Genomic DNA, 24,099 nt, shown 5'->3' on the forward strand with positions numbered 1-24,099 from the left:
TGTAGCAGTGACATGCTCCTCGGCAAGTGGTTCCTGCCACTTGAGTGTGGCTTTCTGGTCAAATAGGTCTGGGCAGGTGTCATAGCAGAGAGCTGTCCTGGCTTTCTGTTTCCTGGACTCCCTAGACAAATGTCACATCTTTCCTTCTTGGTCTCAGACATCCTCAGTATATACCCCAGCATACTCACCCCCCCCAACCCCATCCCCATGACTTCAAACCCACTGTCACCAGGGGGTAGCACTGGCCTTTTCTGAAGGGACCTAGAAAGGAAGAATCAGAGTGTCCAACATCACCAAGGATGCTGCCAGAGGGAGGGAGGCAGGGGCCCAGGGGTGTGGCAATCAGCAAGGACAAGACCACAAAAGAGCTCCAGCAGAGGCAGATCTAGTCTCCTCTAACCATCCAGAGCTGTCACCCATGAGGCAAGCTGTCCATCTTTCCAAGGCCCTTGAAACCACCCTGGCTCCTTACAATCTTAGAGGGTAGGTATGGCCAGTTCACTCCAGAAAGCTTGTGGAACCAAGAAAGTAACCCAAGACCTTTGCTGGGAGAGACAGCTTTGAGACCAGTCCAGTGGCCTCATGAACTCTCTCAGAGCGGCCCTGAAGTCCAAACTACTTCCTCGCATCCATCTCCTTCATGCAGGGTCAGTCCCCGGCCTCCACCACTCCCTCCCCACTCTCCCACCCGTGGGCATTTTCTGCTCCTGTAATCCCTCCTCTGAGCACTGAACTAACATAAGGATACACAAGCTGGAAGCTTACATAATTTACCCACGATCCTTCAGTCTCTCGGCTTACTATATAAAGCACGCACTGTACTGTACCAACTCTTCATGTGCGTTAACTCCATCCTGACAGTCTTTCAGAGGGCTGTAAATACGATCCCCATTTTAAGGAAAGAGATAGGGACAGAAACATCTGATCCAAATGGCTCACGCAGCTCATAAGGATTCAGATTCTCTGGGGTTCTAGAGTCCAGCCAGGGGACAGCCCAGCTCCAGATGGGTTTCCAGCCACGATGAAAGCACAACCAATGGACTGGCCGTAAAGCGAGGCCTCCGGGTCTGAGGCCAACAGCCCGTGCTACCCACAGACTTCACTAGATAGTTGTACCAGATGGGACTGGAGGAGCAGGTGGCAGTGGTAAAACAGAGCTCTTTGTACAAAGTGGCACCTGCGGCTTTGGCCTTTGTAGCCCTGAGATGAGCTACATGGCCAAATTTTAAAATGGCATCCCTCCCTTCCCAAAGGCAGCCAACAGGCAGAAGATAAGAGAAGGAGCTATTCTTCACTGTCTTTGCTATTGCTTCACAAATCATAAAAGGCATGAATATCAGAGAGACAGAGACAGAGACAGACTTGAGATCAAGAAACTAAAGAGAGAGGCATTAAGTACTTGGGGTGTATCTGTCAATCTCAGGTAGGAAAGCAATGCAAATTGAGGGCAGGAGCATCAGTTGGAATTTCAAACCTTGCCTGATGAGCGCTGCGGAAGCTCTGGGGAACATTCCAGCACCCTGGGTACCACAGCTGTGGCAGTAAGCACAGGTTCAGTGTGTATCAGAAAGAACTTGAAGTCATTGACACGGGAGCGGGGGTAGGGGTAGGGGTAGGGGTGGGCTAGAAACTCTCCACCCCAGGAACCAAACTTCCAAAAGTCAGGAGCTCCTTAGCCTCAGCAGAGCAGAGCACACCTAAGAAATAAGCTCACTAAGCAGGGAAGTTGGAGCTCACCTCAGGGACAAGAAGTTCCGCTTGTGCGCTAGGAGCTTGGCCATGGAGGAGGCGCAGCCATCCGTGAGTTTGTTGTTGAAGAGACTGCTGGGTTCCAGGAAACAAAGCACATGACTGGTGAGCCCTCAAACCAGGGAGTCCCCCTCTCTTCCCAGGAGCCCTCCTGCATCCTCCTGCCGGGTCACGCCTGGCCCACCCCATCACCCACCCACAGCTGTCTCAGTGGCCCTGCCCAGTCCGACTCACGCTAGCTTCTGCAGCTGCTCATAGCGAAGAGCGCACTCAACCAGCGTGCGGGCACCTCGATCTGAGATGTTGTTATCTCTCAAACTGAAAAAGATATCCTTGGTTCAGTTCAAAGCAGAGCTGATGAGACAAAACCCCAAGGAGGCTCTCACTTCCAAATGACAACCTCACTGTGCTTCTGGGAACCAGAAGAGCAGAGTACCCCATGCAGATAGACAGCCCCCCACCCCACCCAGAATCCCTGGCCAGGAGAGCTGGTGGTAGGGGACAATCCAAGGACTGGGGACCCTGAGCCCTTAACTAAAGAACACTGGGGTCTTTGAGAAGCCATGAGGTTGATTTCAAACCCAGTTCCCATCTTTGCCGGATAATGACCACGACAGTCACCCCATATAAGGCCGTGAGCTGTAGAGGAGCTGGCCTGTGACAGAAGCAGCCTGAACAGAGTGAACCACCTAGCTAGCAGACTGCAGACCAGCTAGATAGACACAAGTATCTCAAACCCTGGAAACAGGCCTAAGCTAATGAGTGCTGCTGATCTGCCCTTGACTCGCCAAAGCCCTGAATGTGGGCAAGGCCCTGCCGCTTCTCTAGGGAGCCGGGTTTACAAGGTCATCTGAGAGCTTGCCTAAACGACAGCTTCTCAAGCCCCTATACAAGGCTGGCAGCCCGGGGAGATGTACTCAGTGAAATCGGAAACCCGTGTCCGTTAACAACCAAGACCGCCATTCTTCTCCTTCTGGTCCGTGTAAGCAGTCCTGCAGAGAAGGTTACCAGCACAAGTACTAGTCCCCCTCAGCCGGATGCCCTGACCTTGACCAGCTTGTCACTAATGTCCGAGTTTGTTTTCTGTTGCTGTGATAAAACACTAATGAACCAAAAACAAAACAAACAAACAAACAACAACAAAAGTTAATAGAATCAAGAATTTGTTTGGGCTTATGGTCCCAGAAGGATAAGTGTCTATCATAGCAGGGAGGCAGCGGCATCAGGGAAACATGGAGGATGGAGCATGAGAGCTTACGTCGCCAGTGGTAAGCACAAAGAGAGGGAACTCCATATGGTGAGAGTCTAAACTCCCAAAGCCCGCCTCCAGCAAGGCCGTACCTCCTTTTATTTTTTGGCTTTTCAGAAACAGGGTTTCTCTGTGTAGCCCTGGCTGTCCTGGAACTCGCTCTATAGACCAGGCTGGCCTTGAACTCAGAAATCCACCTGCCTCTGCCTCCCAAGTGCTGGGATTAAAGGCATGTACCACCCCTGCCCAGCCTTATGCCTCCTAAACCTCCTGAAACATCACTGCCAATTTAGAACCAAGTATTCAAATACTTGCTCCTATTGGTGTGTGTGTGGGGGGGGAGGGGGCGTTTCTCATTCAAACAATTAGACTAGCTATCTGCCGGTCCCTGGTCCCTATGCCTGCAAGAAAGAAATGCCCACCTCAGCAAATTGTGCCCGTACAGCACCCCGGGGCACTGTACATGGTAAGGGCCGCCTGAAATCACCAGTACTCTCCATGTGCCAGGCTTTGTGAACGCTCCAACAACAGCATCATTAATTTCACCCCAAGTCCATGCAGTAGGCCCTATTGATGTGCCCTCAAGAGAGAGTCTATGAGGCACAAGCAAAATGGTACGACTTTGCTGGGGTTGTACAATGCTGAAATGGTTGAGCCAGGGCAGCCTGGGTGCCAACCTGCCCTTAAGCACAGCACAGTGCAGCCTCCCCAAGGCCTTTTCTGGGGCTCTCAGGGAAGCAGGCTGTATGCCCTATTAGTGAGTTCCACAGACAATTCTGAAAGTCCTGAGCAGGATTTAAACACTGAATTAGGCCAGCTGAAAGAAAGCAGGCTGAGTCAGAGCTAATGAGGGAGTCATCTTCCCAAGCTCTCGTTTCAGTCCTCTGCGCCCGTGGGTCTGTGCACGCTCTCTGGGAGGGGAACAGAAAACTGAAATCATCACCCTAGAGGCAGAGAGAGCAGAGTCTAAAGACGCCTGCAGAGGAGAACTTTGCACGTAGGGTTTCTTAGAGACCAGGATTTCAGTTGGCATGGAAACCCTTCGGGTGGGGAAGATGCAGACTCACACTGTGGGAGAGAAGAGGCCCCTTCTTCTCTTCTGCTTGCATTCCTCTCTCTATGCAGCTGTGTTATACACACACACACACATACACACACACACACACATACACACATACACACACACACATACACACATACACACACATACATACACACACATACACACACACATACACACACATACACACACACATACACACACACATACACACACACACACAATGCTAACATTGTCGTTGCACAGAGGTTAAGAACAGCAGAGCTTAGTCAAAGGCTTTAAGTGACCTGTTCAGCTTTCTTGTACTAACATAATCCCTGCAGTGATCAGCTTGAAAAGCAAAAAACACTCATTTTGACACACATGTTTGGAGATGTCAGCCTATCTGCTGGCCTTCCTGCTTTGGGACCTGCATCAAGGCAGCACATTGTGACAAGGGGGCAAACAGTGTGTATCTCCAGCCAGGGGATAAAGGGTAAAGGAATGAGCTGGACTCCCATAACCCCTTACAACTGCACACCTCCAATAACCTACAGACCTTCTTTCCACAATGCCCCCCCTCTTTAACACTGCACCTCTAACCCACAGACCCTTGAAGGACATACGTCCATACATGGCAACTCCTCAGGATAAAAACAAGCTGATTCCTGCAGTGTAGGATTCTCACAGGGTAAGACTTCTGGCATCTGAATAAGGGGTAATGCTTATTACATATAGGTTCCCAACCCTTCCCAACTCCCCAAATCCCCCCAGGCACCCCCACGCTTACTGAAGAGGAATTTTCATGATACTGCTTGACCACCAGGCCGGGACTCCCTTTCTCTGAAAACAGACAGACCCACAGCCTCCCATACCTCTGGACCCATCTGCATGCCACAGAATCACATGAACATCCTTAATCATGGGGAAAAGACCATTTAAAAATTCTAGGGATGGGCGCTGAGTTTGGTAGACTGTATCTGTAAGTCTGGTACTGATGGGCACTGAGTTTGGTAGACTGTATCTGTAAGCCTGGTACTGATGGGGAAGGGGCGCGGGATGTGGGGGAGGGGCGCGGGATGTGGGGAGGCAGAAAGATCTTAAGTTTGAGATCAGCTTGGACAAGCTGAAGCCCCACTTAAAACTAAAACTCCAGAGATGACTTTCTCTGAGGGTCATCCAGGCCGGGTATCTGGTCTTCTGAGGTCGTGGTTTTAAAGTATTGGCCCACTAGGCAGGAGGGCAGCTTTGACACCGAGGGCTCCAAATTCCCAATTAAGGTCCCATGCGGCTCCATTCCCAGAGACACGTGCATGGTAACAGATCAGGTCCACGCATTTTCCTGGCCAAATTCATGCTCACCCTAAGGTGACATCTGGCAGGCTCAGCTAGCAGAAGGTACAACACTGGAAAGGCAGGGGGCAGAGAGAAAGGGCCTTCTTACCTCAGAGGCACCCCTTCCTAAAACTCCCTAGGTCTTCCCTCAGCCAGCAAATCCTCCATTGCTTCGGGCTTTTCCCTAGAGCCCTCCCCCATTCCCACCCACAGCTCTGCAGCCTCTTCCATAGACTTTCCCCCTATTTCCCAACTTAAGGGCTGCATCTGTTTCCTCAAGACCCTAATGGAACTATTCATATTTCTATTACACAGTTATTATGTACAATGGAGCTATACATTAACTGCATATACAACACACCATATTATGTTATAAACTTGCAACCACATCCCTGTACAAGGGTTGAGTCAACACACAGTTTCAGGCAGGTGTCTGTGTGTTGCGGCTTTTCCTTCAGGCAGATAAGCCACCCAATACAGACAGGAATCTTGCCTTTTGTTGGGTTCAATTTAGGTTATCTGCAAGGAGAGCCAAAGCCCAGGAGGCTCTTTCTAGATCTTAACTGAAATGTACAACTTCCTCTTTCTGATAGGCTTTAAATAAATAGCAGGCCACCCCCTTTCGTGACAAAAGAGATGGGAATTTAGGGGAGGGGGCATGCTGGTTACCAGGTCTGGATATTCCCTCTGCCTTTGCCCAGTCCTAGACATGGAAAGAGGCCCACACATTCAGTAGCACAGACGTTACAAAGAGCAGAGCCTCATGTTTTCAGCCACAGAGCAGAAAACAATATGGGTAATGGGAAGTTCTTCAACCGCTTTCTCTCAAGTCCCAAAATTCACATAACAATAACATTTTAAAGACCCTGGTGGGGCTCAAAGTACTTCTTGTTTGAAGGGCTCCTTAATACAGACACAAAACTTGGTGTGGGACCTCAAGGATTCCCCAGAGCAGTGGAAGTGCATCTAGAGACAGAGACCAGGACACTTAGAAAAAGAAGGCATGGTTTGTGAAAACTACCCTTGTTGTCTGTTCTGTGAACCTCAAGGAAAGAATCATGGGGTGCTAATGGCCCTGCTGAGCCCAGCATGGTGGGGGGATAGATGGGGTTATTCCAGAAAGTATAGCACAGTGCCTAGCACAAAACTTCAAGTCTGGCCTATATGGTCAATCTTGGTCGTCAACTTGACACATCTAGGAATTGCTTCCATCAGATTGGTCTGTGGGTCTTCTCCTTGATTGTGCATTGATGGAGGAAGGCCCAGCCCACTGTGATACCTTCTCTAGACAGGTAGGTGAGCCTGGTGTGTACTAAAAATCTAGCTGAGCAAGCCAGAAGAAGCAAGTCAATAAACAATACTCCACAGCCTCTTCTTCAGGCCCCTGCTTCCCCTGAGGCTGGGCTGTAACCTATAAAATGAAATAAACCCTTTCCTCCTCAAGCTGCTTTTGGTCAAAATATTATATCACAGCAATGGAAAACAGACTAAGACAATAGCTATAGCTATTTGTTCTGAAACTAAGGCCCAGAAGGGGAAAGTGGCTGGCTGGTGTCGAATGAAGGGTGGTAGAGGTGGAATCGGACCCAGAGTCCTGGATCCTAACAGTGTGCTATGCTTGCTGCTCCAGGCCCAATCAGCAAGACCCCGTCACACTCACTACAGAGCTGTGCAGACACTAAGGCATGGCCGCAGCTGTTCCACTCCGACATCTCCCACAGAGTTGTAATCCAGCTGCAGGGCCACGGGCCGCTGGAGATGGCGCAGTACAAAGGCCAGCGCAGCACACTCTGCAGGGCCCACTCTGCAAAATGTCAACTTCAGGTGCTCAATGTCCAGGCGGCGGACAGCCTCCTGGGCCAGCTGCTCCTCCTGCATCTCGTACAGGCTCCGGATGAGCCAAATGAAGCCAGGCATGGCGTGCATGCTCTTGGTCTCCCCGGGCACGGCCGGCGGGATGGAATGGAAGTGCTCTCGGAGGCTGTGGGCCAGATAGGAGCGGGCACGTGCCTGACGCTGGAGCAGCACCCTCTCGGAGACCTGGCATGCGGCCAACAGGTCCCGATGCTGCTGGGACAACAGACCCGCTAGGAAGGCTGCTGTGATCTGCAGGTTGTGTGGCTCAGCCTTCTGCAGTAGAGCTGCTTCGCTGCCCTTCTTGACTCTGGAGCCCTGGATACACAGGTTGGGCAGCAGCCTTACCAGCACTGAGCTGCCCAGCCGGCCACAGCTGAAGAGATGCTTGAGAGAGGCCGCCGACGTGTCAGCACTGACGGCCAAGTAGAAGGCGGCAAAAAAGCACTGGAAGGTAATGTGCAGGAATTCCAGGGGTGCCTTGCTCCCGGGCACGACGCACTGGGCACGTACCAGGAAACCGAGAGAAATATCATCAGAGTCAACCTGAGCTGCCTGGAGCTGCGGGGCTGAGAACACGTAGCAGCTCATGGCCAGGCCCTGGAGAGCCAGGTGGCCAAGGTGCAGGAGGGTGGAGAGACGGCTTTGGAGGAGTCCGGGTCCCAGACCAAGCGGATGGGAGTCTGGAGGGGCGGCATGCAACAGAAAATGTTGCAGGATCAGGAGGTACATATCCGTGCTGGTCGTCGGGAAGCCCCTGTTCTGCAGCAGCAGCTCCCGGTGGCATCTGGACACCATCCATGAGAAGACAGGGAGGTGGCACAGACCATGCAGGGCTGAGGTGGCTTGGATCAGGTGAATGAGGCGGTCTGCCACCCCAGGTTCCCGGTGGTGCTTTCTCAGGTACAGTTTGATGCCCTCTTCGGAGAAGCCCTTGAGGTGGCACTCTGTACGGACAAACTTCCTGAGGAGTGCCGACACAGCATCCGGACGGCTGGTCAGCACCTTGCAGGAGTTCTTCAGCAGGTTCCCCTGAAGAAGGTTGAAAAGCAGAGTCTGGACTGACGTGGGGTCGATCGGAGAGCAGTGGCGTTCCCGGTCCGTGAACCGGAACTTGAACTCATCCAAGCCATCGAAGGTGAACAGGACACGGTCAGGATGGTCCAGGAGGAATTGGAAGACGTCATTCTGACCAACATCGGGCCAACAGCAATGCTCAAAGAGCAGCGTCCTCAGGGACAGCGGTTTGGCCATGCACTGCAGCTGCCGGCAGCTGAATGGGAAAACGAAGAGGAACTCCTGGAAGTTCTGCCCTGTGGCCCACAACAAGTGCAAACGTTGCAGAAGAGTGCTCTTGCCACTGCCCGCTTCGCCCACCACCAGTATAGTGTCCGCATCCTTGTTCAGGTGACCATGGGTACCAAAGAGTTCCTCCAGGCCCAGGATGGGAGGGCTCTTCTGCAAGGTCCCAGCTGTGCCCACCTCTGTCCGCAGCTCCAAGACGTTCTCCGTGTATATATCCTCCAGGCAGAGATTCTCCGACCCATCGTAAGTACTGAGGAAGCGAGACTGAGCCGACACCATGGTCCTCAGCTTAGATACGAACTTCTGACACTCGGCAGCTAGGATACAGAAGCGGCGAAGCAGGGTGAGACCATGATCACAACGGGACCCACACAGAGAGTAACCTGCATCTAGGATAAGCTGTGTGGAAGGGCTAGTGGGCATCTGGCCTGCCTTATCCACTTAGGAGCTGAGGGTTTGGGGGACAGGCCCCCACAGCTCCTTAAACCTGGTTCTTCCCCTGCAAAGCGGGAGTATAACAGAGAACTTTGATATGGTCAAACAAGGGATGATGCATGCCACCTGGTCAGTATAGCATCCAATGCAAAGGACATTGGTCACTGTCATACTTAATATGCACACCTGAAAGGACCAGGGAGGGTATGCGTTACGGGATCTGTATCCTGATTATCTATTCCTGTTGGATGGCCCGAGACACCCTTAAGTGTTCACTGTCAATTTCTGAATGAATAAAGAAGTGGGCAGGGCTTAGGTGTCCAAATTCTGAAGTCTGACACTCGGGCCCACCATCTGCTTGGCCTTGCGAGGATCCAGTGTTCTTATCTGTAGAAATGAGGACTATTAAAGCTGTCGTGTGAAATGTCCCCACAAGCTTGTGTGTCTGAATGCTTGGTCCCCAGGTAATAAATAATACTGTCTCAGTAGAGGTAGAACCTTTAGGATATGGGACCTCGCTAACTGATAGGGTCCATTGCAGGTAGGACTCAAAGGTTATGGCCTGGCCAACTGCCACCTGAGCTCTTGGCTTCCCATGGTTGCTGTAATGAAATCAGCCTCTCCTGTTACCTCTCCCTGGGTCAAGCTGCACCAGCCACGATGCACAGTCCTAAAAACTGGGAGTCAAAATAAACCTTCTCCTCTTGAGTTAATTCTGGCCGATGTCTGTACTGTAACAAGAAAAGTGACCACGGACAGATGGACGGGACAGCAGCACCCAGATCTGATTCCCGGACCCCGTGTCTGTGCTCCCTTATATGGCTAAATGGATTAGTCAGACTGAAAGGCTAACTCTGAGAACGCAGCATCACCAGGCACCTCCGCCAAATTCTCATCAAAACCTGCTGGTACTTCCTGCCTGCCCCTTCTGCCTCTTGCCTGTCTGCATCCAGGGCCCTTCTGCCAGTGCAAAGCACTTCCTATTGAGAGCTTAGTTCCCCTTTCAAGAAATGGGGAAGTGTTGGTCAGAGGCTCGGCCTGGCAGGACGTCACAGGACGTCATAGAACATCATAGGATGTCAACCTCTCCATCCCACCCTGGCCTCAATGGCCCTGGGAAAGCACCAGCCCATTTGGTCTCAACTTAGAGGCAAGGAAGTTCTTGTCACGGAGCTCTCGGACCACTGAAGTAGCAGCAGAGACAAAGGAAGCAGGTTTCCTGGCTGCTGTCATTGCTTCTCGTCTACTCTTTTGATATAGGGTCTCACTCTGGAGCCCAGACTTGCAGTCTTCCTGCCTGAGTCCCACTGTGTGCTGGGATTATAGGCTGTGCTACCACAGCCGGCATTCGGGGCCTCTTGTTCCCTAAGGCAAGGATCCTTGTGGCTCTCTACTCTTTGGCTATATCTGGAGCACTGACCCTATATCAGAAGACACACAGTACCCTTTCCAACTCCATGACTTAGCATGCCAGCTTCTAGACATTACCAATATCACTGAGAGTTTCAAAACAAACCTAGTCCTGGCACGATGGCCTAATGGGTAAGGACACTTGTTACCAAGCCTGGTGACCCAGGTTCAGTCTCTAAAACTATGATGGAGGAGATAGCCAACTCCAGCATGCTGTCTTCTGATCTCTATGTACAAGCCATGGCACATTCACAAGCATGTACACACACACACACATACACACATGTGTTCAGGCACACACACACACACACACACACACACACACACACACATGCTTGCATACAGTCACACACAAATAAGAAAATAAGTTGGCAAAATGAAAATTGGTAGAGAGAACTAAAGAAATGTCTCTTATTTTCATTAAAAAAAAAACCAACTTACACTTTTTTTTGAGAGAGGGTCTCATGACTTCCAACTTCATATTGTAAGGGAAGATGGCCTTGAACTACTGATCTTTCTGCCTCTACCTATAGGTGTGTACAACCATGTCCACCTGCTTGTCATCTTTAGAAGCAGGTCATCTGTGTCAGGGAACTGTGGCCAGCTAAACTTGAGGACACTGTCAGCAAATACTCCCCAAGGGCCATAGTGACTACTACACAGTGAATTCCATCTCTCAACAGTAAACACCTGAGTACGAAGCCCAGGCCTCCAGCCGTCCTGCCCACAGGCTTGCTTCCACATAGAGGGCAGGGCCAGAATGATGACCCCTCTGTTCGCTATAGCTCACCAACCAGGAGTCCACATTAGGTCCCTTCCCAGGTATGTGAGAAGACGACTTGGGAGAATACCAGACTTATATCCTTCTGCAATGGGTGGTTTCTTCTCCCAAGTAGAGAAGGACACTACAGTCAGATCCACCTTGCTACTCAAGCCTCAATTTTCCCATCTGTGAAATGGAACGTAGCAAACGCCCACTTCTCAGGACTATTGGTAAATGGCGGAGACATCCCATTAAGTGCATGGCAGGCTGCCTGGTCCATTTCAGCCGAGCCACCTGGGCCTCTCTCGCTGCTCAGCCAAGCACAACATGGTTGAGACTGCACTCTCTAAACCTGCCTGGTTATGAGTTCCAGATCCTGAGAAACTAGGTTTTTTAGATGGAGAGATCCCAGCCCTATCTGTGCCTGGCGTAGAATGCAGTTTGGACAGCACGATGTACCCAGAGCTGGCTCTCTCCACATGCACTGGCTCCAGGGAGCATCGTGTGGTTTGGGGAGCAGTGAAGGGGGAAAGCCGCCATACTGTTTTCCTTTTGAGCCTCACAGCTGTCGGATCACTGCTAGGCTTCAGATACAGGAACTGAGTCTGGGGGACGTTAGGCATCCTTGCACTTTGCTCTTTAGCCAGGGGTTAACCAACAGGGACAGATACGTACCCTCGTAAGGCAGAGACAGTGAAGCTGGCGGTGACCCGATGTGCTGTAGAAGGAAGGCAGCCAGTCCGTTTGCCTTCACGACAGCGAGATCAAGCAGCCTCCTTGCCTACAGACGACAAAGAAAAAGCCATTACTGTTTACAAGAAGACCGATGGAGGAGGGCCAGAGTGGGAAGGTTTCTAAACTGCAGAGCCCAAATCCAAATGCTCTTAAATCCAAAACCTTTTGAGTGCTGACACAATGTCACAACTGGAAAATTGAAACATGGCATAAAATTACCTTCGGGCCATGTGTGTATGAAATATAAATGACTTCTGTCATTAGACGTAGGTTGGGTTGCCAAGGTATTCATTGTTTATGTAAATATTCTAAAAGGCAAAAAATAGCTGAAACGCTTCTAGCATCAAGCATTCAGGATAAAGGAGAAACCACCAACAGTACAATTGATACACAGTCCTCTTCTAACATAATGAGAGCCCAGAAAAACAACTGCGCTACCGTCTGCATTTAGCAAACAAAGATGATGTAGTCGTGGTTTGTGAAACAAACACACAGCCAACCTGGCTCCCTCCCAAAACCCACTGAGAGAATGAATAGCTAAAAATTAAAAGCTAAAAAAAGACCAAATAAATACATAAACCTACCAGCATACAAAAGCAAGCAATGATTCTGGAAGCTATAGACCCCTGGAAGGCAGGTGCTGTGCCAAGTCCCATGGCCTAGATGCTTAAACTCTCTACACAGAACCCACTTTCTTCTCCAGTCTAAACTGTGCCCTGAGTCTGGGACCCGCACCCCCTAATTGCCCATTTTCTTCCTTTTAAACATGTCATAAGTACACACACACACACACATGCCAGTCACACATGCCAGGCACACACGCCTTTCCTCATCTCTGCTCGGGTCTCCTCCCTCCTTCTAGCTGTTAAGCCCAGCGTCTGAGGTACTGCATAGTCCCTTCTCTGCACATCATCAGCACATTCTGTGCTCTCCACCTTCAAAGTACCAGAATCGAGCTGTCCAACAGAAACAGAGTCCAGAGCACACATGCAAGGTATATGTGCATAGAAGCCAAACAGCCAAAAGCCTCGGTGACAAGTGTTAGGTATACTTAGTCATAGATCATTCTTAACCACAACATCCAAAATCCTGCCATTTCAACATGCTGTCAACATAAGAAGTAGTGAAACATGTTGCTTTTCCCCCTCTTTTCGGGTATGTCTTCCACAGCTGGTACATTTAGCTGTGTCTACAAGCTACAGAGCACTGTACACACGAGGCCTACTGCCATCCTGCTTCAAGGCACAAGGCATCTGAAAACTGCACAGCTGCCAATCTCTGCACTGGCCCTGCTTACAGTCTTATCCCCCACACCACAGTCAGAGGAGAGTGCCTGCTTCCTCGTCAGAGGTGGGTACTTTACAGTTTAGTCTCCTAGCATAAACACACAGCCCTAACATAAACATCCCAGTCATGGAGAAGCCTGAGTCCACTGGTAAACTCTCCAGAGCCAAAATAGACAAGCATCCTTGCCTGTGACCATGGAACCCAGACTGCATCTCTTCTTGACTGCTTGACTGCCTCCTCCTCCTCCTCCCCTTGAATGTTCCACTTAGCATTGGCTTCTCTCCCATTTAATGAGCATGCCCAGTATGTTCCCATTTCAGGACTTTGCTCTGACTGCATCTCTGGCTAGAGTGCTAATCCCCACCGCTGCCTGGCTAACTCTCTCACCGACTTTAAGTCTTCACCCAGCTTCTATCTTCTCACTGAGAATGCTCTAACAACCTTATGGGATGATGAAGTCACTACTTCACACCCTGGAACTCTCAACAGACAAATCTACTCATTTATTAATCTTCCACTGCAGGGGGCACCTTCCAAACTCTTCAATCTGCTTCCTTCTGCTATGGCCTAACCCCAGCTGAAGTATGAACATTACAACAAGGTTTTCTATTTTAGTCACTGATTTAGTCCCAATGACAAAGGCAATATGAAAGGACTGATAGATGAACAGAGGAACAGATGGACAGATAGGTGGATGGATGAATAGATGGATGGATGGATAAATGGATGGAGGGATGGATGGATGGATGGATGGAGGGATGGATGGATGGATGGATGGATGAATGGATGGATGGATGGATGGATGGATGAATGGATGGATGGATGGATGGATGTGGAAGAGATGGGTAGATGAATGGATGGGTGGATGGGTGGATGGGTGGATGGGTAGGTGGGAGATCCAAATTAATATGGAAGGAAAGTGAACTTGAAAGTTCAGAGGTTATACAGGGAGTGATGTCACACAATGGTAGAGCGATTGTTTAGCATGTGAAAGCTCTGGGTTCCATCACTAGCACAAAAATGTATATAGTGTGAATCAAACAATGCAACCAATCATACAAACAAACAAAAAAGTAACTATTAATATCATCTTGTCTACATAAAAGACGACATCCCTAAAACAAGAGCAAGTTGCTGTAATAAAGAAACAGTAAAAATAGCTTTTACATGCTGCAGATGTTAAAGCAAAGATGGAAACTTCAAGAGTTCAGGGTTGAAAATATCATACAGAAAACATCAAAAGATAGCTGTGGTGGACTATGCCTGTAATCTCAGTACTTGGGAGGCTGAAGAAGGAGGATTGCCCAAAATTTGAGGCTAACCTGTGCTACATAAGAGTTCCAGGCCAGTCTGGGCTACAGAGCAAGATCCTGTCTCAAAAACAACAGTAGCAGGATACACAGCAATGAAAAACAGAAGAGAACTGGAGGATTAATGCAGAAATTCCAGCATCCAAGCAGCTGCAATTCCATAAAGAGAGAAGAAAAGGAACAACAAAGAAAATCATCAGTCCACTCATCAGTAGAATTTCTCAAGCACAGAGATGCAAGTTTCAGGATTCAAATGGCCTCTTGAATACCCGAAGTAGATTATTACAAATTTCAGCATATTATGGACTAAAAGAAACTTTGACGGGTGTAAAAAAGAGATAGAAAATGGTCCTTGAAGTTTCAGCAGAAGCCCTAAACAGGGAAGATAATGGAGTAATACTATGAAAATTCTGAAGGAAAATTATGGCCAGAATGTATATGTATTTGATCGTTTGCAGTGTTGGGATAAAACTTAGGGTGACATACATGCTAGCTTTCTACCACTCGGGTATTACTTCAGAGCTCATTTTACTTTGAGACATGGTCTCACTAAACTGACTAGACCATCCTTAAACCCACTCACTATGTAGTATATATAAACCTTACATTTTCTATATGCCTGCTTAGCCTTCCAGGAAACTGGAATTAAAGATGTGCCACTAGAATTTTATACCCAGTCAAACTGTCAATCAACTATGAGGGCAGCTTTAGACACTTGGAAAATTCAATTCCTAAATTGTCTATCTAAAAAATAGAAGAGAGGATATATGATCTACCAAAATGGAGTAAACCAGCCTATGTCAGGGTAGACAATGGTGTCATCCATAGACCTGCTTACCCTTGACCTAGTCCTGGGAGTCAGAATCAGCTTTAATGAGCTTAAAGAAGACTGGGCTGCACACCCCACTTCCTCAAACCATATTCCCAGTGGCATTCCTCCCATTTGCTCACACCAGCTCTGCCTGATGCTCCAGCTTGAACAAGCCCAGGATTTCCCCCAGACTCGTCAATGACACTGTCATTGGCCTACTAGAAGGCCTCTAACAGACTCCTCAAGAAAGGAGAAGCCAGACCACATCCCTAGTCCTGGGAGTTTCCATCTAAGAAGAAAAGGTAATGTTTCTATGTTTAGCTTGCTACTTCTTCTTTCCTTCTTTTTCTTCCTTCTTTCCTTCCTTCCTTTCTTTTTTCCTTTTCTTTCTTTCTTTCTCTCTTTCTTTCTTTCTTTCTTTCTTTCTATTTTTTATTAAATATACTTTTTGGAAATTTCTTGCAAAAGACCAAGAAACCATAAAGAAAAGCAATGGAATGATTAATAGACAAGTTAGATCATTGCTGCCTCTACTGGTTACAGGTAAAGGATAGGGTATCAATAAAGCAGTTTCTTCATCTGGATGTGGAGAAGTTTTTACCCTAGACATATTTTGTAGGTGTGGTACTTTTCCCAATATAAAACTGTCTTAGTTGGTTCTATGACAGAAGCAAGCAAGTCAGAGCTCACGCTGATACCTCAGCCCCACTGGCTTTAGCATCTGCATGAGTCACACGGACAGCTGGCATCACAGTTGGTGTTACCAGCCTGAGGTTTCCCAACAACTGTTATCCCCAACTGAGCAAAACTACACAAAGTTCTCACATCTTATGACACAAAGGGAAGTGTACATTCCTTGGAAAGAAACAGACCCAGATTCGGTTCCTAGCCAGCCCTTCTCAAACAGGCAATATGTTCTTCATTTTCAACAAACACACCCTTCACCACTGGAAGAATAGAGCGGGGCTTAACTGTGACACTAGAGAGAAAGCTAATCCAGTGCCAAGTGCACACCCTCCCTGTATGTGCTCAGAATAAGGGGGAAAGGGGTTCTTTAACTTGAACTCTGCTTCCTTCCATGTTTTAAGTTCCCAACCTTCAACCAGTGAGAGCCACCTCTACATAGAAATTAAAAGGTCAGCCAGGCAGTGGTGGCGCACGCCTGTAATCCCAGCACTCTGGGAGGCAGAGGCAGGCATATTTCTGAGTTTGAGGCCAGCCTGGTCTACAAAGTGAGTTCCAGGACAGCCAGGGCTATACAGAGAAACCCTGTTTCGGAAAAAAAAAAAATCCAAAAAACAAAACAAAACAAACAAAAAAAAAAAAAACAAAAAAAATTAGAAGGTCAATGCTAGGGACATGTTATCTGGATATACCATAAATGCCACCTACACTGAGTCAGAAATTGAGCTACTGAGGGGAAAAAAAGCCAGAGATCCCAGGATGCCAGAGCTGAAGGGAACTAAGACAAAGGAGATTCTAATCATTTAGCTTCAAGCCGTGGTGCCCCCCTGTCACCTCTAAATCCTCAGATCAGGATCACTATACTACCCCTCAGCTCACTCCTTTATCTTCAGTGTTGGCTTTTGCTGCCTACTTAGTCCTTCTGTCTGTCAGTCTGTCCTTCCTTCTGTCTTTTCTTTTGACAGAGGCTCTAACTATGCAGTCTTAGCTGACCTGAAGCTCACCGAGTGCTGAATGAAAGGCATCTGGCCCCACTTCATTCTTTCTTGGGATGGAGTCTTTGCCCATCCAGCCTTTCTTCTTTCCAGTAGGTTATAGCCCCCTCGGTCCTGCTGCAGCCAATGGACCTGGATTAGATCATGTTCTTTATTTTTCTTTCTGAGTATCTACAGGCATCCACTGGCTGCTTCTTTGGCCTATAAGTTATCCCAGTGTCTTTTCTTGGACAGTCTACATACTTTTGGTATTAATGTTCCCATTTATTATTAGGCCTAAGCTTCCTTTAGAGAATCTCTCTCTGAATACACTGCTGAACACTAGGTCAAAGGTAATGAATTATAATCTCACTTGGGTGGGTGGGCTGGTTCTATCCCTACAACCGGTCACAGAAGGCACTGAGGATTTATTAATATGTGCTTTTGAATGCCAACAGAAGGCACACAGGGCATATTTTCAGGCCCTGTGTGCAGGAATGAGAAGACTAAGTCATGAATGTTCTGTGAAGACTTAGCTGCCTCAAGCAGCATGAAGGCACCCTGAAGCCAGAGATGCTCATTTCCTCTGCCCAGGGGAGTTGACCCAAGCTCCCCTGAAGACCCATCCTCACCCTGGCATGTGGTCCTGACAACCCACTTCATCAACAAGCGCTCACCAAACACCTATCACATGCAAAGCTCTCAACACAGCAAACTTTAGCACAGAGTTAGGCATATGGTTAGCCTCGTAGGGTCTGGATAAATGAATGAGTCAAGACCAAAGCCTGCTGACTTCCCAAAACTGAAGTAAAATGTTACTATTTTCCATGCTTCACAGGCAGTCTGAGGACCACTATTTACAGGAAAATAGAAGATGCAGAGATACTCAGCAATACATTTCTGTCCTTGTGGTCTCTGTTGAATCACTGTATTTCAGGGGCCAGTTCTAATGCAATTTCATAGCTGAAATCCTAGGTGGGCGTTTAAACTATATTGACACACAGTGGGCTGCATGATTAAATTCAGACTTAACGTAAAACAGAATTATTCTCCATTGAGCTGTTGATTTGAAGCAGACACCAGTAAAAGTCTTCATTTTTACTGTACAGAGAGTCACTCAAGCAGACGTGACAGCAGCCAGGGGTGATGATAACAGGGCCTTCCAGACACATCTCTAATTGGCCTATGGGTGATCAGGGAGCTCTCCCCCAAACCCTGAGCATCAGAGATTAACAGTATCCTGCAGAGGAGGAAAGTGGGTTGGGAGAAATGTAGGGTAGAGGTTAAGGCTGGAGTAGAGCAAGAAGCCTCAGCACTGCAACCAAGAAAAAGAAAAGAAGAAAGGGGAGGAACAGATGAAGAGCTTGGGATATGCTCTTGGGATGCTCAGAAACATCCAGTCACACAGAACTGGCCTTGAACTGCACCATTCTGGCTACTGAGGCCACGTCCTGGGCCGCCAGATCTAAAAGCAACTGACCTGCCTGGCCAACTGTGCTTGGGAAATCCCACCAACCGCATTATCCCATGGGGCTGACTCAACAAGAGTCACCGTCTTCCTGGCTAAGCATCCTGCTCCTGTGGATTGTGCTGACACAGGCCACAGCTTACCCTCTGAGACGATGTGAAGATTGGCAGCCTGATCTCCTCACACTCGTACTGGCTCAGAAACCCCTCTTCCCTTGCCAGCTCCAGCACGGCTTCTACATGGTTGTAGAGTCTCCGCACAATGGCTGGCCGGTGACTCTGAAGGTCTCTGGCTGGATGAAGGGAGTGAGTCTCCCAGCACCCATGCAGTTCAAAGGTGTGAGTATTGTCCTGGGCCTTCTGCACAGCTTCAAGGAGCTTCTGACAGCCCCAAACACCCTTGTTCCAGACTGTGTCCAGCAGACGCCTGGCAGAATGGGAGAGAGGTTGGCCAGGGAGGCTGAGACCCTCATAGTCCTCCCTGGAGAGCACATCCCATGACAGCAGCCAGTCTAAGATGCTCTCAAAGCCCTCCAAGGACCCCGAGACCAACAGTGCCACCAGCTGGCTCCTCTGTGCCTGGAAGTCTTCCTGTGAGCACATGTCACAACCTGTAAGAGAGCAGGGGAGGTCAGAGGTCAGGAACCGACTTCTCTAGAAGCCAGGCTGGAGCTACAGGGAGCAACCCATGCCAAGTCCAAGTGAACCATATGCAGGTGCTGTCCCCAAAGTGAGGTCCCGGGATATCAAGAAACTAGCTACAGTGTCCATGAGTTTAAAGCAGTCAGACATTTAAAACCTCGATTCCCTGGGCTCCCCTTCCCTTGCTTCTTAGGAAGCGTCACAATGCAGAGCTGACAGAAGAGACAGACTTCTGAGGATCAGTTTCCCCTAGGCAGGGTGACGGGCTCTACCAGAGACCACACTCAGTCATACACCTTTGGAACCACTGGACCCATTAAGTTCACCTTGTGTACCTTAGTAAAAGATTTCCTTTCCCACTCCCGATTGCTAGAAAGCGGGTGCTGCGGCCAGTCCCATCTACAACAAGGGAAACTGAGGCATGTGGGCAAGGGATTTTGTAGAACTTATAGCTGGAAAAGATAGGGCTGGGGTTTGAACCCAAGCAGTGGGACTCCTTGACTGATGCAAACCTTTGTCTCTTATCTTTGGTATCCCTGTAGGCCCGCAGTCCTGCCTCTGTATATAACTCCTTACAGCTCCATGGATAGAGCTGGGGCTTGCTATAAAGATGCCAGTCCTTGTGAAATGAGATGTCATGGTGCATACAACGTTGGTTCAGAGCCCACTGGTATGCCACTCATTGATAGCAACACACACACACACACACACACACACACACATACTGCATCCCTGACCAAAGGCTCTTGTTCCCTCCTACGAATTCAGCAGCACACCAGTGGCTGCCACAATCCTCAGGAGCTCAGCCTTCAGACCCTTCAGAGTGCTGGGGCTGGGTGAGGAAGGGACCATCAGAGGCCTCAGACTCAGAGACCCCTAAGCAGCACAGAAAATCTCAGTGGGCCAGTTTGTCATTGCCACGGGGCTGGGGCTGTGCCCAGAGAAAAGGAAAGCGAAAGAATACGGGCAAGGGGGAAGCGGAAGAAAGGCTTCCTTTCAAAATCTGGGACATTCTACGACAATGTCTACTGGGTGGGGGCAGCAGGAAATGGCCCAGGGCACTCCAGGTCTTTCCTGTCCGATACTGATAGCTTCCTCAATGACAGGCCCACACTGCAGGCGAGGTCCCCCTCAGTCTGACACTCCTAAGCTTGCAAAGCACTGGGCTCACTGGAAGCCCCGGGGAAGCCTGGGGCTGGAATGCTCAGGGGCTATCTTCAATCTCTAACTCAACACATTACTAACATGCAGGCTGGAAGTCTGGGGCTGGCCAGATGGGGAAAGCGAGGCAGCAAAGCTACTTGAGCAGCTCAGGAGAGAGGGTATCCCTACTGTGGAGGCTACTGTAAACCAGGAGCTCATAGGTCTCGCTAGCCAAGCAGGTCGCCTGTGCCCTGTGCTCAGCCCAAGCAGAGGGGCCAGGGGTAGGAAAGAGGAAGATGAGAGCAAGAGGCAGCATGAGCTGGGGCCAAGTCGTGGACTGAGTCTCAACTGTGCAAGCCAGCCGGAGGTGGGGCCCTGAGAAAAGCATCCACTGGCCCTTCCAACTCAAAGAAAAGCACAGAGGTGAGGTGAGATGGGCACTCTGGCCTGAGGCCTGAGGTGCAGCCAGGAAGTTATGGAGGATGAAAAGAACTGAGATTGGGAGGCCTAGCTCACTTTGCCTAGAGGATGCTGGGTAAGATGCTTACTGCTTCCTTCTTCTGCAAAACACGTGAGCCAAAAGCCCAGAGGCGTTGCACAGGCCAACCTGATCCAGCCAACCCACCCTAGGGGAAATCCCAAAACCCTGAGCAGGAAGCCTGAGGTGGCAGGCCAGCACCCAGAACTTGCTAGTTCTTGGCAGCCCTGGCACAAAGCCTGGCACATCTACACTGGTTCTCACTCAAAGACTCTGGTGCTGTGAGGTGTCTCCAATAAACACACTCATTCAGAGAGAAACAACTGCGAAAGTGCAGAAGCCCTCCCCAGATACATTAAGAGCCTGCCGGACACCCAAGCCATCCACACCCAGACAATGACATCAGCCGCGTGGACACTGGCAGGGTGAGGCAGGAAAACCATGTGGCTTGGTCTTCTACTGCAGCTGGAAATTCCCATCTTGCCAGTCTCCTGCAGACACAAGGCAAGACATATCCCCAGAGTCCAATTCTGCCAGCCCTTGCCTCTGAAAAAAGCCAACTCTCTATCTCATTTTAAACAGCTGTACAAGCAGACCTGGGTTTGATACGGTCCTCCTGACTGGCTGAGGATGTTCTTCATTAGTTAGTCCCAGAATCTTGGTCTTGCACCTTCCTGCCGGTCAGACTTGCCCTCCCCAGGCTAAACACACTATTTTGTCGTCCTTGTCTTCTCTACCAGGCTGGTAGAGTCACTCTTAGGCTCCACAAGGTGCAACTCAAACAAAGGGGTGGGGGGGTCACTTCCTTTCTGAAACAGAGGGTCAAGAGTATGGACAAAGGTCCCTCTGCTCCCCAAGGGCACCCCTATTTCTTAGCACTTCCTTCCTGCCCAGGATCTACACAGGTAGCCTGCTTTTCCTAGCTGAGGACTTTGTTCAGCCTCCTGCAGTTGGGAGAAGAAGCAGGGGAGGCAGCCATGGGAGACCAGACTGCGACCCTGAGCTGTCCCGCTGGCTAAGCTTCCCCTGGGACACTAATGAACCCCACTCTCCGGCTCCATCTCTCTGAGTTGCTCCCAGGAAACCAGTTCCCATCAGAGGACAAACAGACTAGTTCATCCTTCATTTCATTCATCCCTTGTCTGGACCTGAACCGCTATTCCCAAATCCACTCCGTCTCCTTCGCCCCCTCCCACACCCACTACCAGAGAGAATGCAAACCTTGATTTCCAGTCATTCTGTTCTCTGCCTTCCTTTCTGTCAAGGGCATTCATTTTACCTGCTCACCCTCCTCCCTGGAGCACTCCTCTGGAAGTCATGAAGAATTTCTCTGATATTCCTCCCCAGCTACCCCTTCTATCCATTCTGCCTCCAAGGTTGGTTCCTAGTCCTCTCCGCCATCCCCCTGCCCCACCACCAAGAACTGGATCACTGATGCTTCTCTGCCCAATTCCCAACTGTGTGATAGCGATGACTGAAATGTTACTGGGACACTATTCAACATCATGTGGTGCCTGCCTACCAGCATCTCCAAATAACAAATACAAAATCAATCCCTGGCTCTCCCTCCCAGACGAAGGCAGCCCCAAACTCTCAGAGTCACACTTGCCTCTGCCTCTCTCCTGCATCACAGACTATCCACTCAACCTTCAACAGACTCCAAATCTGAAAGCCACAGGTTCTCTCTAAGCCACAGTGTAAGCTCTGAAGCCCCGCTCATGGTTCCCTCATCTGCCATGAAATCTCAGCCTCAGACCCTAAGTCAGAGCAGGAGCCTTATCTGTTCACGGCTCCCATCACAGTCAAAGCGAAAGTCAAAAGCTTGTATAGCAACCTCAAGCCCAATACAAGAGGTCTCAGCAGCACAGGGCTTTCTCTATTTCCCCCAGATAGTCATGACTTGCCTACTACCTCCTTAAGACTTTGCTCAGCGGTGACTGTCTCAGAGGTGCCTTCCTATGCTATGCAAAACTGTAGTCCCCAAGCTCTGTCCCAGCTTTTTCTCCCCCACAGTACTTCCTGTCATCTGAGAAGGCATGCGTTAGCATGATGTAGTCACCATATCCCTGTGCATCTCCCAGTGCATAGATGGGGTCTGCCTGAGCTGACGATGCGTTTATTCCACACAGCGTGGGGGAGGGGAGAGCAATGGCACCAGAGAGTTGCAAGACACAGACTTTGGTTGAACAACTATAGAAGCCACTTTGTTAGCAGTAAGTGCATGCTCACTAGGCCACCCTGTAATGGTGACATGGGTGGGAGAGAGGGGGCAAGATGGAGTCAGTGCCAGCTTACAGCTGCATGTGAAGGCCAACTGGTCATCAAGTGGCTAAGAAATCAGGAGCTCCAATGGCCTCCCAATAGACTGAAGAGACCAGAGCCAATGGAGCTGACTCTTTGTTTTTCTTCACCAGGAAGGCAGAGATGGGGGACAGGGCTTTTCCCCTGCAGGATGCCAACCCTGCGTGAGATTATATTCACAGAAAGCCAATGCCCCTGCCCCAGGCCAGGACCCTGCAGGCTCTGAAAAAGACACAGAAGTTAGAGTTTCAGTCAGCTACACACCTATGCAGAGGCTTGCGAGCTAGCTTATCCAGACTAGTTCATCCTTCATTTCATCCATCCGAGGCAACACCAAAAACTTGAGTAGCTAAGGAAAAGAAAACCAAACTGAAGGCTGAGTGCTCGGCTGGCATTGGGCACATAGGTGTGGGCCTCTCCAGGCAGCAACAGGGTTTGATCCCAACTCCCACACCCACAAATGAGTAAGGGCAGGCAGGAGACTGGGGCAAGGGTTATGAAGCAGCAGCTGGGCTTAGAGAGTATCTCTGAAGACTAAAGGAGAAACTGAGGCCCGTGGGGGGTCGGGGGAGCAACTGAATCAGGAATCGTTTCTGCTAAGACCCAAAGCAGGGTAAGGACCTCACCTGCAAGTTTCCCCTCCGTTGTCCCAGCCACCCCAAAATAACAGCTTTCAAAGGATCTGGGGGGGGGGGGGCTTCCTCAGATTTCAAAGGATCCTGGGGCTTCAGGGTCGTTCCTATACCCTCTTCCTTCTCAGTTTTACCAAAGCCTGCCATGGCCCCCCTGAGACATCCCTTTCCTTTTACAGCCTATCCATTCCATTGAGGCTTTCAGGAGAAACAGAGTCCCTTCCAGAAGCTCAGCCAGGCCAGCTCCAGAGCCAGTTAACAGCGTCCTAAGGATGGGACTTGGGCCGGTCGTGATCTCCACAACACCGAGCGCGATCGCCCGGGAATCCTCGGTCTCCCCCCTCCCCGCCCCCCGAGAAAACCCTCCTTTCCACACATCCACCCACCCTGTCACCCGCAGACCACAGAACCAGAAAGCAAGCACTCACTCACCGCCAGCTGCAGCGCGGGGGTTCCTCAGCCAGCCGGGTGGTGACTCCTGGGAAGCACAAGGACT

At 49.7% G+C, this 24,099-nt stretch overlaps 1 protein-coding gene across 6 annotated transcripts in view; it reads right to left on the reverse strand.

Annotated features, from left to right (window-relative positions):
• Nod2 (nucleotide binding oligomerization domain containing 2) overlaps positions 1–24,099 on the reverse strand; it is a 38,769-nt gene extending 14,670 nt beyond the window's left edge. For 3 of the 6 annotated variants that reach the window (XM_052166656.1, XM_052166653.1, XM_052166657.1), the window contains exons 1-7: positions 24,036–24,085; positions 23,236–23,320; positions 18,552–19,018; positions 11,815–11,920; positions 7,033–8,848; positions 1,984–2,067; positions 1,738–1,824 (exon numbers count right to left, since the gene is read on the reverse strand). In XM_052166656.1, coding sequence (XP_052022616.1) covers positions 1,738–1,824; positions 1,984–2,067; positions 7,033–8,848; positions 11,815–11,920; positions 18,552–19,010 — 2,552 coding nt within the window. In that variant the 5' untranslated portion in view covers positions 19,011–19,018; positions 23,236–23,320; positions 24,036–24,085. Of the gene's footprint in view, positions 1–1,737; positions 1,825–1,983; positions 2,068–7,032; positions 8,849–11,814; positions 11,921–18,551; positions 19,019–23,235; positions 23,321–24,035 lie in introns of all 6 variants that reach the window. The other 3 variants (XM_052166655.1, XM_052166658.1, XM_052166654.1) reach the window with 3 other exon arrangements.

The sequence above is a fragment of the Apodemus sylvaticus genome, chromosome 21 (assembly GCF_947179515.1).
Source record: "Apodemus sylvaticus chromosome 21, mApoSyl1.1, whole genome shotgun sequence".
NCBI classification, from domain to species: domain Eukaryota; kingdom Metazoa; phylum Chordata; class Mammalia; order Rodentia; family Muridae; genus Apodemus; species Apodemus sylvaticus.